The sequence below is a fragment of the Poecilia reticulata genome, linkage group LG8 (assembly GCF_000633615.1).
Source record: "Poecilia reticulata strain Guanapo linkage group LG8, Guppy_female_1.0+MT, whole genome shotgun sequence".
NCBI lineage: Eukaryota > Metazoa > Chordata > Actinopteri > Cyprinodontiformes > Poeciliidae > Poecilia > Poecilia reticulata.
Window position 1 is genome coordinate 17,985,446 of NC_024338.1, and position 14,951 is coordinate 18,000,396.

A 14,951-nucleotide genomic window follows, 5' to 3' on the forward strand; every position below is an offset into this window, starting at 1 on the left:
TTAATTTTGTGTCATGAGTAAGTTAATATTTTAATACATAAAGAAAGAAGTAACATTACTGGTTAAGACTATTTAGGATTAGATCTATACACGTTCAATAGCTGAATATCATAATATGGCCTAATTATTAGACCATAATTTTTTTCCTTCCGTTTAAAAGTTGTAAAAACAAACCAATTCAGCATTAATCAATTAATATTTTATAGCTGGTATGGTTTAAAAACCAAGTTTTTAAAATTATATTTAGGGATTCTGACTTCTCAGTGTGAGATGGGGAAAGAGAAAAAGTGTCAGAAATGTCGGGAAAAAATGATAAATTGTAAAACTTTGTGAGCCACAAATACTTAAGGCGTAATTTAATTAATTTAATCAATGTTCTCCACAAGGTTGGCACTGTGAAGAGATAGCATAAACTATAAGGAACTGGATTTTAATGACTAAAGTACTAACTATGTGTCTTATACATATTTTAAGATTAACTTAAAAAATAACCAGTTTAGCAAACTACTTCTCTAATAAAATATAGCTTTGTTCCGGTTTCTGCGGTAGAAATTATTTAAATAAATAAATACTACCGTAAAAGAAAAAGAAAATAACTCGCGTCTAGTGAAGAGACGTTTAGGACCGACCGATTCACTTCTTTTTAACGAATTAAGCCAAATAATTCGGATCTCAGTAAACAAGCTGAAATCCCATCACTACAGCCTACTGTACTAAAGGGGTTCTCACCGTTCTTGCCACTGCCCAGCAGGGGCGGCAACGCCCACTAACCAGCTGGCCAATCAGAGAGTTTGGCACGCTTTCCTTGCGTAACTGAAGTTGGACTCAGCCAATAGGGAATTCCGTGGGCGTGGTTATGAATAGTTTGGTTGTGCTGGAGGTTTCTCATCAACTTTTAGGCGATCTTTGCAAAGCTAATTTACGACACATTTAAAACATTTTCTTCCCGTTTTACTGGAATGTCGTGCGTTCGTACTTTTCGGGATTCACACCGGGATTTGTTTCTTTATCGCCATCCAACCAGCCAGGACACGGAGTGACGACCAGACTCCATTTTCGTTTGCAGCTGATCGGCGGAGAGCTAGCTACTTTATGTTGCTAAGCTAACTTTCGCTTCCAGGCGATAACTTGTCTACCTGGTGGTGCTTTCGTCGACTACAAAAAGACTCCCAGGTGGGTTTCAATTCCTGATCTTCTAATAAGGAGGCTGTTTTAAATATTAGACTGCAGGGTGTAGATTTTATCAGCTAAATGATGCAGTAATGTTCCGTTAGCTGCAGGCCGCTAAACGTACAGCCTCCTCCCTCCTCTGAACAGAAACAGCGAGCTAAGACTCTACATAACCTCATTGGACCTTGTTTTTATTCCACTATTGAACATGCAAATTAAATATGAACAGCATGCTACATGAAGAGATCGTGTGCTGCTGATCTGAGCACCTAAACCAAGCTATCCAGCTTGTTCTCTGCAGACTGGTTGTGCAGAAATGCTTCATATCCCTGTAACGTATCGTTATTTTGACCCCTGTGATTGCAGCATGCTGATGGTGGGAGGCAATGGACGGCTACACTAGAATGAGTGTGAAGGAGTTGTGTGAGACCGATGACCTGGCCACCAGTTTGGTGCTGGACCCTCTTCTGGGCTTCAGCACCCATAAAATGAACATCAGGTAATCAAAAACAATGTCAACCAGAGTGTTGGCAGCATGTGTGAAAGAGCTGCACCTCAGATAAAAACGTAGAACTAAAATGACTTCAAATTACTCCAAAATCATGTAAAACTAAGATTTCTACAACAGTGTTTTTCAGTTTTTACTGTAATCAGTGAAAAGTCGTTGCTACTGATCACAAGCTCCAAAGTATGTTATTTTTACTATTTTCCATCAATACATTTGAATATATTGTTAACTGTTTGCAGGTTAGTGACAAAAATCTAATGTTTTTATGCAGCATTACTGTTTGTCACATACAACAACCTGAAAAATAAGCAAAGAATAAATAAATTGCTTTTATTATTATTAAAACGATACCAGTTTCAGATTTCACAATTGACATTAAACGTCAGCGTTGTTGAGTATCCTACCTGTATGTAGAAAAAAAGCAATTTAATCTTTTGTAACGGTTTATTGAGCCAAAAATGACACTGCATAGTTTGTTTATTATTTTTACAGCTACAAGTTTGAATGCTGTTCTTGCAGACAAAAACACCTGCTTGCTCCAGATCTGATTTTATTATTTTACCTCAATTTCTTTTATAAGAATGGAGTTACAAATGATAAAAAAATATCCTCAAAAACTGTCTTTTATTTCAGTCTTTCTTTAACAGTTGTATAACAGAACATTTTTGCTTAATTTCTAGAATAAAGTTGTGAAATTAGCAGAGAAAAGACGCAGTTTTACCAGAATAATAACTTAAAATGACAGAAAAAACGTTTTAATGAGAGAAAATCTTCTGGAGTGAATTAAAAAGTGAAGTTGATGCGACACATTTCTGCTACTGATGATAATATGATGCTGATTTGTTAAAAGATGAAGTATTTTCTGTAAAACTTATACCTTCACAAGACTCAACATTCCTCATTTAATTTTTTTTCGTGCTTTTACCGTTTTATTGTTCAAACATTACGACTTTATTCTTGTATTATTTTGCACTCTGTTGTCGTGCGACCTGTGATATTAACTGTTGGAATTTTACTTGTGTTTTCAGCCTTTATTCACAAACATTTCCCACTGATTTTTAGTAAACATTGACGAGTCTGCGTCTCCCAAAACATCTAAACAGCTCCCTCTGTTCCTCTGTGTTTGTCGATTTTAACCGGTCGTTATTTCCGCTCCAGTCCGGCACCAGAGATCAGACGTTGGGGTGTTCTCAAGGAGACGCTGCTGCGGTTTCAGCGAACACATGACTTCAACGCCACGTTTGAGGCGCTGACGGTCGGTGAGCTCGCTGGCGACTACTTCAACGCTCTGGGGAGCCACCGGCAGGAGCTGCTGAGACAACATGTAGGCATCTGAACCAGGACCACACTCTAATTCTGTTTTATGTTTGTTTACATTTAAACGATTAACTTTGTATTAGTTTTGCATCATCGATTTGCTTTTATTTTTAATTTTTTCAAACCTGAAGATAAAAGCTGTTTGTAAAAGAAAATGTCAATATTAGGTGTTTTCAGAGTGTAGATTATGAGTTTAAACTTGAGTTTCTTAGATGCCAAACATAAATCACAAATTGTGTTTTAAAGAATCTATATTTAGTGCAGGAGGCATCCTTGATGATTTCTGGAAACGTGTAAACAACAAATAAAATCAGTTATGAAGTCTCTATAAACAACATTGTCCTTCAAAAAAGTGCTAGTTGAGACAAAAGACCCAAACTGAAGCGCTCAGTCATCCAGTTTTTTGTAGAAAGAGAGAAAAATAATGAATAACGCAAATAGAAATTATTGTGCTCGTTCTAAGTTGTCATGCGACTGCGACAGGCCAACATATCAACTCAAATTACCAGAATGTTTTAACATTTTCTGGAAAAAAATTTTTATTTTGCTTGTTTATAAACGTGGAAATCTGATGTTAGATGTGTGGAACAGTTTGTGACTGTAGCAGCTGTTAAAGAGTCTTCACACATATATCCATGTTTTACACTCAGCCTTACAGATGTGACAGTTTTCACACCTAAAAACTAAAAATGGGTCTAGACTCAGTTTGTTTTGCATGTTCATGTGGGGCTTCGTTCACACTGCCGGAGACACGTTGTGACAAAGTTTTGGTTTGTTTCTGTTGTTACTACAAAGAGAAACTGATGATGTTGAAGCCAATTGGAAAGGAAAGGAAACAGAAAGTGGCAACATGTGGCTAAGCCTGCAGGCCTGGATGAACCAGCATGTTTGCAGGTTCATTTATATGAACTTAATCATTCATCTTTGTAAATGCTTAGTCATTGTTATGTCAAAGTAGAGCAGGGCAATGTGGCTTAAACATAAACTCAAATCTTTTCATATCTCTTTGAGGTCTAATCTGTCAAGAACTGCAGCTTTACTACAAAATTATGTAATTTGAGAGCACTAGATAATATTATTAAGCTAAATTTGACTTCAGTTGGTACAAAATATCAAAGGAGTACACCATGGAATTGTAGGAAAGGGGACATATCATGCAAAACTCACATTTTTCATGTTTTTGTACTTCCACTCGGGCATGAACTGCTTCTAGAAACGGCACAAGTGCGTAAGAAAAAAATAACTGCTAAACATCCAGCAGTAAATTAATGTTTTTTTGGAGTCTGGAGAATGAGCCGTTTCAAAAACGTCAAGATCAAGTCACATTCTTTGGGCACTGCCCGTTACCTAGCAACCTCAGTGGCATTCTGCCTGTTACCTAGCAACCTCAGTGGAATTCTGCCCGTTACCTAGCAACCCAAGCTGAGCTCCAACACGTTTGGTCAGCTGGTTTTACCGCTGTACAATGGCTGCTGGAAAAAATGAGTGTTTTGTTGTTGACTTGGCATTCAGAAACCACTTACTGCGTTCTTGTTGGCTGCGCAGGAGGTTCCACTTCTGTTTTTCAAAGATGTACGGTTGTGTAATTGTGTGCCATTTTCAAATGTGAGTGTAAATAGCAGCTTATTTAGATTTAAAGTGACAAGAGGCCCTAAAACATCTCATTCTGTAACCGAACAGACTAAAATCTCATTATCTAAGGATGATTTTGTCCAAAAAATGTAGCACACGTGTTTTGTTCAGTCCGTAGAGCTACCCTGACCTGTTCAAGGAAGCATGATAGGTCACCGTTATGTGTTGTTGGATGTGGCTGCAGGTGTATCGCTACCTCAGTGCCTTCCTGCTGGACAGTGGGATCAAGATAGAGTCGTGTGACAGATACTCATCGGAGACCAACGGGGCGAAGATAACGGCCACGAGGCATTGGTAATCCCTCCCTCCCTCCCTCTTCTTCCAGCTGTCGGTTCCAGTCCTGCCCTGAGCTCTCACAGCTGCGTCTGTCCGTCTGTCCTGCAGGTTCGTTGGAGAGCGCGTGGAGGTCCTACTGGGCTGCATAGCGGAGCTGAACCCCGCGGACAGCGCCGTGTTGAGGGCTGGGGTCAACGACTTCAGCGTCATGTACTCCACACGCAAACGCTGCGCTCAGCTGTGGCTCGGGCCCGCAGCCTTCATCAACCACGGTGAGCGTCTTTAAATGAAAGTCTGCTAAATGTGTCATTTTTTCATCCAATTAATCGATCAGACTAACCGATTAATCGATCAGACTAACCGATTAATCGATCAGACTAACCGATTAATCGATCAGACTCAGCATCAGTACAGGGTAGGACGGATCTGGTGATTGTTCACCCTGTTGGCTTGATTAGGGCAAAGAAATGTTCTATTTATTTTAAATGCAAAATTTATGTTGTATATTTTGGAAAAAAAATCACTGAGTTACTTGTCTGAGTTGTTCTTTCAATAATTTTCCCTTTTTTGAGTTTTTATTCTCCATTTAACAATTTATCATTATGGAAGATAAATGTTAATGAAGCTTTTAAGGTCATAAAATAGAATATTTCACCTCTACAAATGTTTCCTGAAGTGTTTTAATCCTGAGCTTATTTTAAAAAGTTGCACCTTAAAACTGCATTACCTGAATGAGACTGATGGGGGCGCTCCTTTAGTTTCCACTGGTGATGAGGGACAAGGCAGTGAAAATTAATTTTGATATTTTGTGGGATTTGTTTTGAGTAATGTTTTATTTTTTAGGTCTTAAATCTGTTGGAGATTAAATTAATATTTAGGGAAAAAATTATTCAAATGGCAAAACAAAACAGTAGATTTATTATCACTTTCAGTTTTTATTAATGAGTTCATTCTTATTGTCAAGATGAAAATTTTCCCCACTATTGCTATAAACAATACAATTCTTATCCAGGATATTTTTAACAGCCTGAAAGATTTCCGAATTGATTAATTGATTATTGAAATGATCAATTAATCGTTTGCAAACAGACTTAAAAAATGGTGAAAACATGAACAGAGTCAGTAATGAAGCCGAAACTACAAATTATAGATAAGTTTTGCATTTAGGATGGAAAAACATTCTTTGTCTGTGAAAATTTTTATGCAAAACCGTAGCTTCAGCTGGTTAGCATGCATGAATGAATGCTGTTATTGCATTTTAGGCAGTAAAATGTTTGTTTTTCTTTTAAAAAATAAGTATTTATAAAATAAAAGGCTCCCACTGTTAAATGAAAATCGGTAGAATGCTGTGATTTCTTTATCTGATTACTGAAATAATCGTTATTTGCATCCCTAATTTCCATTTGCATGGCGACTTAATTATTAACTGAATCTTTTTCTTTTCCATTTCTCTCCTGGATTGAAGACTGCAAACCGAACTGCAAGGTAAAACATCTCTGACCTGCGTTTTTATTTCAGAAATGATCCTTTTTTTTAATGTTTTCTGACACATCTGTTGTTGTCGGACCCACCTTTTGTCTAATCCGCTTTTTTTTTTTCTCTCTCTTTCTGCACCTGTCAAGTTTCTCCCCGGTGAGAAGAACATCGCCTGTGTGGAAGTGATCCGACCCATCTCGCCTGGGGAGGAAATCACCTGTTACTATGGCGCCAGCTTCTTCGGCGAAGGCAACGAAATGTGCGAATGCTGCACCTGCGAGAGGTGTGTCCGCCGCTCCGGCTGGCTTTGTCTCGGCGGCGGCGGCTCGGGTGTCGCTCACGGCGCGTGTGTTTGATCCGATCAGGAACGGAGAGGGCCACTTCAGGCACAGAGGGAAGCAGCCGGACAGCGAGGAGGCGAAGGAGGCCGTGGGCCAGAAGTACCGGCTGCGGGAGCGATACCTGCGCCACCACAGGGAGAGAGGACACCTCACCCCCAGGCCCAGCGCGCCGGCGATCCACGCCGGGATCTTCACAGGTGAACAGGAACACTGGAGAAAAATCCACAGATTAAACCTGAAAGGAATTAAATTAAGAGTTTAAATGATATTTAATTAAACCTGAAATGTTTACAGTAATTATTGCATCATCTGCCCTTTTTCATTCGTCTATCCTTTCTTTATGTATTATTCCTTTATTTTTCCTCCCTCCACTCCCTCCTTCCTTCTTTTGTTCCCTCCTTCTTTTCTTCATTCCATCTTACCTTCCTTCCTTCCTCTTTTGTTTCTTCCTCCTTTTATTTCCTTCTTCATTCCTTCCTTCCTTTCTTTGTGTATCCTTCTTTCCATCCTTTCTCCTTTTCCTGCTTTCTTCCTTTCTTCCTTCCTCTTGTTTCTTTCTTCATTCCTTCCTTCTTCCTTCCCCTCTTTCATTCTTTGCTTCCTTCTTTCCTCCTTACTTTCCAATTTTCATCTATCCTTCCCTCTGTCCGTTCTTCCTTCCTTCATCTATCTTTCTTTCATACTTTGTTTGAAAGAAAGTATGAAGAATGTCCTTTTCTTTCTTTCTTTCTTTCTTTTTTTTTCTTCCTTTCTTCCTTCTGACATTTATTTGGAAGGTTGTTTATTAAATAAATTGCACTCTAGAAAAATGGTTTAAAATTAATGATTAAAGTGAAAAATTAACATAAATCAAAACTTTTGTCCAGATCTGTTTTTGTTTTGTTTTTATTTGTTTTTATTTTTCCTCCTGAATGTAATCCAGCTGCTCGTTTTGTCTCCTTTCGTCGCCAGCGATCCCCTCCAGGAACTCCTTCACCCAGCAGATGAGGAGAAACGCTCTGAAGAACAAGAAGCTGAACGACACCAAGAGGTGGAGGCGTGAGAAGCAGAGGCGGTCGGGGAACCACCTGCTGAAAAGCTGCCGGACCGTCCCGCTGCCGTTCCAGGTCGCTCTGAGGGACCTGCGCATCAGAGTGCGGCGCCACTCGGTGGATTTCCTGCTGCACTGCAAGGATCCCAAAAGCAAAGAGAGGGAGTTGCTGCAGGAACTAGAGGAGGTGAAGCCAAGAAAAGCGACTGTCGAGGAAAACCCAAAGTCTTTGACTTTGAATTCCTCCGTGCCAACCAATCCGAGAAGCAGATCGGCCGTGAACAGCGTCGCTTTGAACATGAAGATCTGCTCAAGAGCCAAAAGCGTGGTTCATAAAACGCAGGAGACAAAGACGGAGTCCAGTAGCACAAACACAACTAACACTATTACAGCTTGTCCGCCTGTTGAAAGGGACAAAACCTGCAGCGCAGTAAAGCAGAAGAACATGGAAAAGTCTATCACTGAAAGTCAAAGCAGCAAAGTTGAATCCAGGGTCGCCGCTCCGCCTCTGACCGTGTCGGAGAAGGCTGCTGACAATCCAGTAATCACTCTGAAGCAATACGTCACCGTCGACCTTACCAGGTTATCAATCCCGCAACCCACAGAGGCCGGAAAAACACAAGAAGAGGAGAAAGGTGGCGTTTTAGGGAGAGGAAGGAGCCAACCGCCCCCCAAACCTGGGAACCTGCCAAGAAAGCAGGTTTCCAGGTCAGACGTCTGCAAGGCTACGAGCAAACGAGGAGGGAGGGAAACGCTCCTCAAGGCCACAGATGGAACAGATGTTCACAAAGAAGTCGCCGGGAATCCATCTGGCTGCGAGAAGAAGGGGGTTGACAGAGTTGTGGAAATAAAAACGGTGCAAACGGAGCTGCAGGAAGAGAAGAGAGACCCTAAATCAACTGAAGCTGAGAAAGTGGGGAAGTTGAAAGCAGGGAGTAATATCCAAAGTGTTAAAAATGCAGAGAAAGTGGAAGTTAAAGTGTCAGGACAGACGAAGAGATGCTTGAATGAGCGTCCCGAAGATGTGGTGATAAAACAGGCAAAGGTTTTGCTGTCGGACATTTTAAGAAAAGATAAATCTTTTTTAGATCAGAGGCTGCAGGGAGACATAAACAGAGGGAGTTGCAATCCTTCCATTAAGGGGAGGCTTTTGAAAAAACGCAGTGTGCGGAAAGCTAAATTAGATGAATCACAGAATGGGACGGGAACCCCAAACGACGAGCGATTGGTTTCTATTTGCACAGACTTGGGTGTGAAAAGTTCACAGGTCCAGTCGGAACCAAAGCGCAGCGAACTGCCGGCCTCCTCCTCCATCAACTCACTACCTCACAGGTCGGCCGTTTCTACGAAGGCTCAGCCGAACCCGGACACCAACCCGCAGTCCAACATACCTCTGAAGAAACGCACATTTCGGAGCTCCGTGGAGATCGACTCGCAGCGAGGTCCGACTTCCGCCTCCGATCGTGTCCCGAAAAACACGGCCGTGGTGACGTCGCCTCCAGCACCACAACCGAACACGTCCGCTACCTCTGGAGAAGCCAAGAAAGACAATAAATCAGCTCCAAGGCGGATCCAAAAACAACCGGTAGTTTCCAGAGTGCTTCGCTCCAGACCTAATGGATCTCCACGAGGCCACCTGCTGAGGAAAGTCCGACAATGCAAACAAGAAAATCAGGAGGAGGATATTTGTGAAGATATGAGTGATAGTCCTGAGGCTGTCACACGTAGATCCCTAAAAAACTCCCCGAATAACCTGGAATCATCGTCCCCTGAAGAAAACAGTTCAGAGGAAACAAAAGCCGGCTTTGATTTCAAGATCCGCCTCAAGCGGAGAAGAGGAAAAGTGTGGGACGTTCAGGGCGAGAGCTTGGCGCTGAAAACGGAAAAGCATGACGACTCAATGGCATGCGATCCTTTCAAAGCAATCATGGACTCTGTGTCCATCTTAAACCGAGAGATGGAGGCTCACGTTCAAGCGAGTCAGAAGGCGAAGAGCAGACTGCATCGATTGAGACAAAGAAACGACAAAAACAACATAAAACAAGTTACTGACGTCCAGACGGATGGAGTTAGTGAAACTAAAGTCGGACAAAACGAATCTGTTGACAAAAAAAGTGAAATTAAAGCAAAGTTGGAAAGCCGGTCCATGTTGAGCCTGAATGGAACCAGTGAGACGATTCCAGAAACTAAAGTGGAGGATCGTTTTTTAAAAAGCTGCTGTCTGTTTGAGAGCACGTCCCAACAAAAGCTGGAGCCAGAACTGGGTTCAAACGGGCTTCAGCTGCCAGTTCTGAAACTGCGGAGGAAGGTGGAGGATATCTGGGAGGTGGACAGCAAAAAGGGGCTTGACCTGCCTGACCTAATGGCCGAGGTCAAGAGAGAGGTCAAGAATCACGCCTTAGGGAGGCAGAAGAAAGAGGAGACTTGTCTGAGACTCAACAGCAATCTGATGTCTCTAAAAACAGAACCACCCCGGTTTTCCCTCTCTCTTTCGCCGTTGTCGCTGTCATCGCCTCTTAACGAGGGCAAAACCGAAGCTGCACACTCGGCCGGAGAGCGAATCATAGAAAGGTTGGAGTCGTACATGGGGGGGAGGAAACAGAGGCTCAAAGTTGACAAACAGCGCAAGAGTGTGCCCATGGAGACGCCCACCCCTTGTCTGAGTCATACACTCCAGCAGATAGACAACAGCCTCTCCAGGCTCTCCGAAGGCCTGTGTTCCTCTCAGACGCTGGAGAAGCCCACGGCGGCTTGCGCCAGCGCCTCCGGTTCTGTGATCCAGACCCCGTCCCAATCCCCCCCGTTTGTGGCCGCTGACAATATGCTGTCCGCCGAGCCCAGCTTCACCAACTGCTGTGAAGACATCCTGGACTTCCAGTGCCTCGGCTTTGAGGGATACGACCAGCCGCAGAACATTCTCCCATCCTCCCCATCAGATCTGTGCTCCCTGGACCCGCCCACCGACCCATTTAGCAGTCCTCTCTCCCACAGCCCGACCGACACCTGGTCCACTGAAACACCCTACCTGGGCCCGCCAAGTCCGGGGAATAACTTCACCAGTGAGGATCTGCAGTTTTTCCCGGGCTTGGTTGCTTCCAAAAGTGACTCCGGGAATGTTCAGAACTGTGAAGCCAAGGGCATCTCCAAAGATGGATCCAACTCCGGTTTTGGGTTTCCAGCTCCGATAAATTCAGACGTTGTGAGCAAGGAGCGTATTATGAGCAAAAATCTGGGAGCGAGGAGCTCCAAAGACGACCCCAGAACTCAATCATCTTTGTCCGTCGCCAGCAAGTCTCGTACTTTCACCGGAAATCCCATTGTTTTAAGCCAGCCTTCCCTCAACTTCAAGGCCACCACCAGCCAATCAAAAACGGAGCTCCACCTCAAAACCCAAGGCCCGTTCCATCGCATGACCATTCCAAGTAAATCCCAGTCATTCCCAAGTAACCAGCCAACTGTGGTCAGAGGAACACCGGCTCAAGTGTCCAACAGATTCCTTTCCCCTTCAGTCCTTTCTACAAAGAATCCCAACTCTCCTGAAAGTCCATTCAGTTGCCAGGAGAAGCCATCTACTGTAATCCACAGGGTTCTGAAGTACCAGGGTGGTAGCCAGACGCAGAACCTGTACAGTGCGCCGTGCGAAGACACCGTAGCTGCTAGTGGCGGCGCCCGGCTCTCTGCCAAACAGAATGAGAAATTTGTTCCTAATGTGTCTCAAAAAAGCAACGTATCTTTCCAGGGGTTCGGAAAGGATGTCGGCCATCTCAGTTCCTCCAACAACCTCGCCAGGTCCAACCTTCACTTCAGCAGACCCAATTCCTCCATTTCACAGTCTTTCAGTAAAAACAAGATGGCATCAGACAAACAGGAAGCGGCTGAAACTAACATGGGGTACAAAAACTTTTCCGAGATGCCGAGACCCTTCTTCTTTCCTAGCAAAGCATCCGACTGCTACTCATCCCAGCAAGACAAGAAGCTGGACAAAACCGACAAACACCAGCCATGTTACACACAGCAGGATGCTTATGACTTTAGCTATTCCTCTCTCTCACCCATCTCTCAGCACAGCAGCCCTCAGCTAGTCCACAGCACACCTCCAGGTACACCAGCACCCAAAACCCAGTCTACCGCCTCCTTCCCTTACGGCTACCAAGGTCCTCCCTATGTGCTGAACTTCAGCGGCGACCACTCGCTCACTCTGGGCCTGAGGGATGGTTCTGATGGCTACCCGGGCCTGGGCCCTACAAACTACACCTACCACTGCCTGATGGAGCCCTCGGGCACTCAAGGACGGTTGGTCCTTGAACCTTGTGGACCCCAACTGTCCAACCCGTCCTCTCTGGGCGGGTTCGCTGGCCTCAGAAGTCAGGATGAACACTGCCGGAAGGACATGCAGCAGCAGTGCCAGCCAGGGGAAAACCAAGGTGCTTCGCACTACGGTGGGGTTCCTACGTCGCACCCAATGGGCGTCACAAAACCCAAACGCGTGCGGCTGGTGGTGACGGACGGTACGGTGGACTTAGACTTGCAGTACTCAGACTGAAAGTGACTGGATCTCTTGAAACCTGTTAGATGTTGGTTGTTTTTCTAAACGTTTCTGTTCATAATCTGCTTTTCTAATGAATTATCTTGATGTAGAAATGACTCGCGCAGGGTTTGAGTCGAGCAGAAATATCCACTACAGTTTGTTCAGAACACCAAATTTTAAAGCATTACCTTTGAACCTGCAGGTCAAGTGGAATTCTTTGCAAAAAATTATTCATGCGTCTTAAAGTTTTTCACATTTCTTCACTTTAAAACCACAAAGCTCTATTTTTTTTAAAGAGTCACTTAGTTGGATTTAAGTCTGTACTTTGATTAGGCCATTCAAATACATGAATTGAATGAACTTCAGTACAGTGGGTGTTGTCCGTTTGAGTTTGTCTGCATATAGTTGAAGGATGCAGGATTTAGATGGAGAACTTAACAGAAAGGTTAACTAAAGTAATAAAACTACTTCTTTCACCAATTTACAATCCAATATGGCCGCCTTACTTTAAAAATTTTGTGATAATCACGGAATATAGAAACATTTGAACTTCAGGCAAAATGTAGCTCAGTAAATTAATAATTAGCTGAGCTACGTCGTCCCTTAATTAGTTAAATGTAGCTATATTCTATAAATATGAGATAAATGGATCGTTAGTAGCTGGTTTTGCTAATAACAGTTAGCCTCATCAGTTAGCTAATCTCTCTTTGTTGCAGATTAGCCTTACATCTTCCATCCAAACCTTGATTCTGGAATGGAAGTATTATCCACAGCTACCAGCTCTTGCTCCTGGTTCACTGCACCACGTAAGGGCAGCTGAAGTACCAGGAGTTGTTCGTGTACCACAGTTTGAGAACCATAATATCCAAGTCATCAATCACATCTTCTGCTGTTTCCCCCCAGAGTTTCTCTCCATCCATCTGTCTGTTAACTCGCTGAAAGCTTCTGTGTCCCTGCTGAAGGGGAGAAAAGGCATCCCCACAGCATGATGCTGCCACCACCATGTTTTAAAGTGTGTTCTTTTGTTTTGGCCAGAATGTTTCACTGATCTTCCCACTTTTTTTTTTTTTTTTGCATCTTTTACAAACCAGATTTGTAGATTGCTCCATAAGCGTTGTCCTGCTGTCCAACTTTACTTTGACTAGGCTGTACTAACACATAAATGTGCTTTAATTCTAGTTTTTGTCATGTTTCTACCCCACAGCTTTTTCATCTAAGTTTGTAGAAATGTATCCCCACAGCATGATGCTGCCACCACCATGTTTCATGGTGTTAGTGTTAGTTTTCTGCCATTAAGTCTAAATTATTTCATGTAGAACGTCAAACATGCGTCAGTAATTATATCAAATTTGAAGTTTGTGGTTGTAAAATGAGAAAATGTGAGAAACTCAAAGGGGTTTGGAGACTTTTTGCGAGCCACTGCACACATCTTACATCCCTTCTTACTGTACTGTAACATAGATGTATGAATTTTTCTATCCCATAAATGGTGGTAGAGCCAGAATCCACCTGAACTGTTGGCCGGTGGAGCTTGAAGAGGCGGTTTTGTGCCTCGCTCTTTGATATTCTCGTGATGTTTTCAAGCACCTGTAGAAACTTTTTTTTTTTTTTTAATACCCACGTTAAGCTCTCGTCTCACTAAACTCCTGAGTGGTGTGCATGTGTCGGACGCGGCTGGAGGTGCGTTTGCATGAACGGTGCAGTGAAAGACTTCCTCTACGGGTCCAGGACCAGATCAGTTTTCCTCCATGTTGTTGCATCAGCAGTGTGACAATCCTCTCATCTGCGTTGGTAGTTTCTAATCCCACAGAAGGATTATTTTATAATGTTACCATGTTTATAGTGTTTGTTGATGAAGCTACTCATTTACAGATGTTATTTTATTTTATTTTTGTTGAGATTGAGAACATTTCATGCTGGAAGTTGAATCGGTTTGACTTCGTTCGGTGGGAGCGTTCTCGTGGTTACCGTGACGATGTACTGTCTTGTTATGATAAAGAAGAAAAAAAAGGCCAATTATTTATTTTAATATCCTCACTTCCGGAAAAGGTGCTTTTGATGTAATTTATATTTCACGTTGATTGTTCAAACTATTAAATGTGTGTTTTTTTTAATATTATTATTGTTATTTAATGGGACATGATGATATTTACATGATGTATTTAATTTTAAAGACCTTTTTTTTTTTAACTGTTGCAGATGAAACTAGCTTGTTTTTTTCTAATTGGCTGTTAGTCCTACTGGAAGTCTGTTGTAGAAATGTACAAATGTAGCCTATATCATTAAAGATGATTCTTTTTTGTACCTTTTTCTTTTAAATATTTATTTTTAATTGAATATTTAAAGCGGTGGTGATAAAACTGGCATGGGGTCCATTTTGGCACACGTGCTGATTTTCTCAGGCCAATACAAATTTGAAATACTTGTTTTTTAATATAATATAGTAATGAGGATTTTTGTTAAATATTTATAGTACAACGGCGCTTCACCCATTTGCTATTAAGTTGCTGATTTTTCTGTGAAATGTAACTCCAAATTTTTTGCAAAAAATATCTCCATATACGTGGATTATTTTTCAACGCCAACAGCGTCACACAATATTTACTGGTGTTTGCAAAGCAGCCAATCCAGCAGTGCAGTTTATTTTCCTTGCTGCTGATTGGCTGAACCACC

General features: G+C 42.4%; 1 protein-coding gene across 1 annotated transcript; it reads left to right on the top strand.

Moving 5' to 3' along the window:
- Window positions 1-841: 841 nt before the first annotated feature.
- kmt5c (lysine methyltransferase 5C) lies at window positions 842-14,582 on the top strand. The gene is made up of 9 exons (XM_008416386.2): window positions 842-1,173; window positions 1,537-1,669; window positions 2,837-3,002; window positions 4,812-4,921; window positions 5,012-5,175; window positions 6,369-6,388; window positions 6,526-6,662; window positions 6,745-6,917; window positions 7,672-14,582. Exons 2-9 carry the CDS (start codon window positions 1,557-1,559, stop codon window positions 12,291-12,293), a joined length of 5,505 nt encoding a protein of 1,834 aa, XP_008414608.1. The 5' UTR covers window positions 842-1,173; window positions 1,537-1,556; the 3' UTR covers window positions 12,294-14,582.
- Window positions 14,583-14,951: the final 369 nt, after the last annotated feature.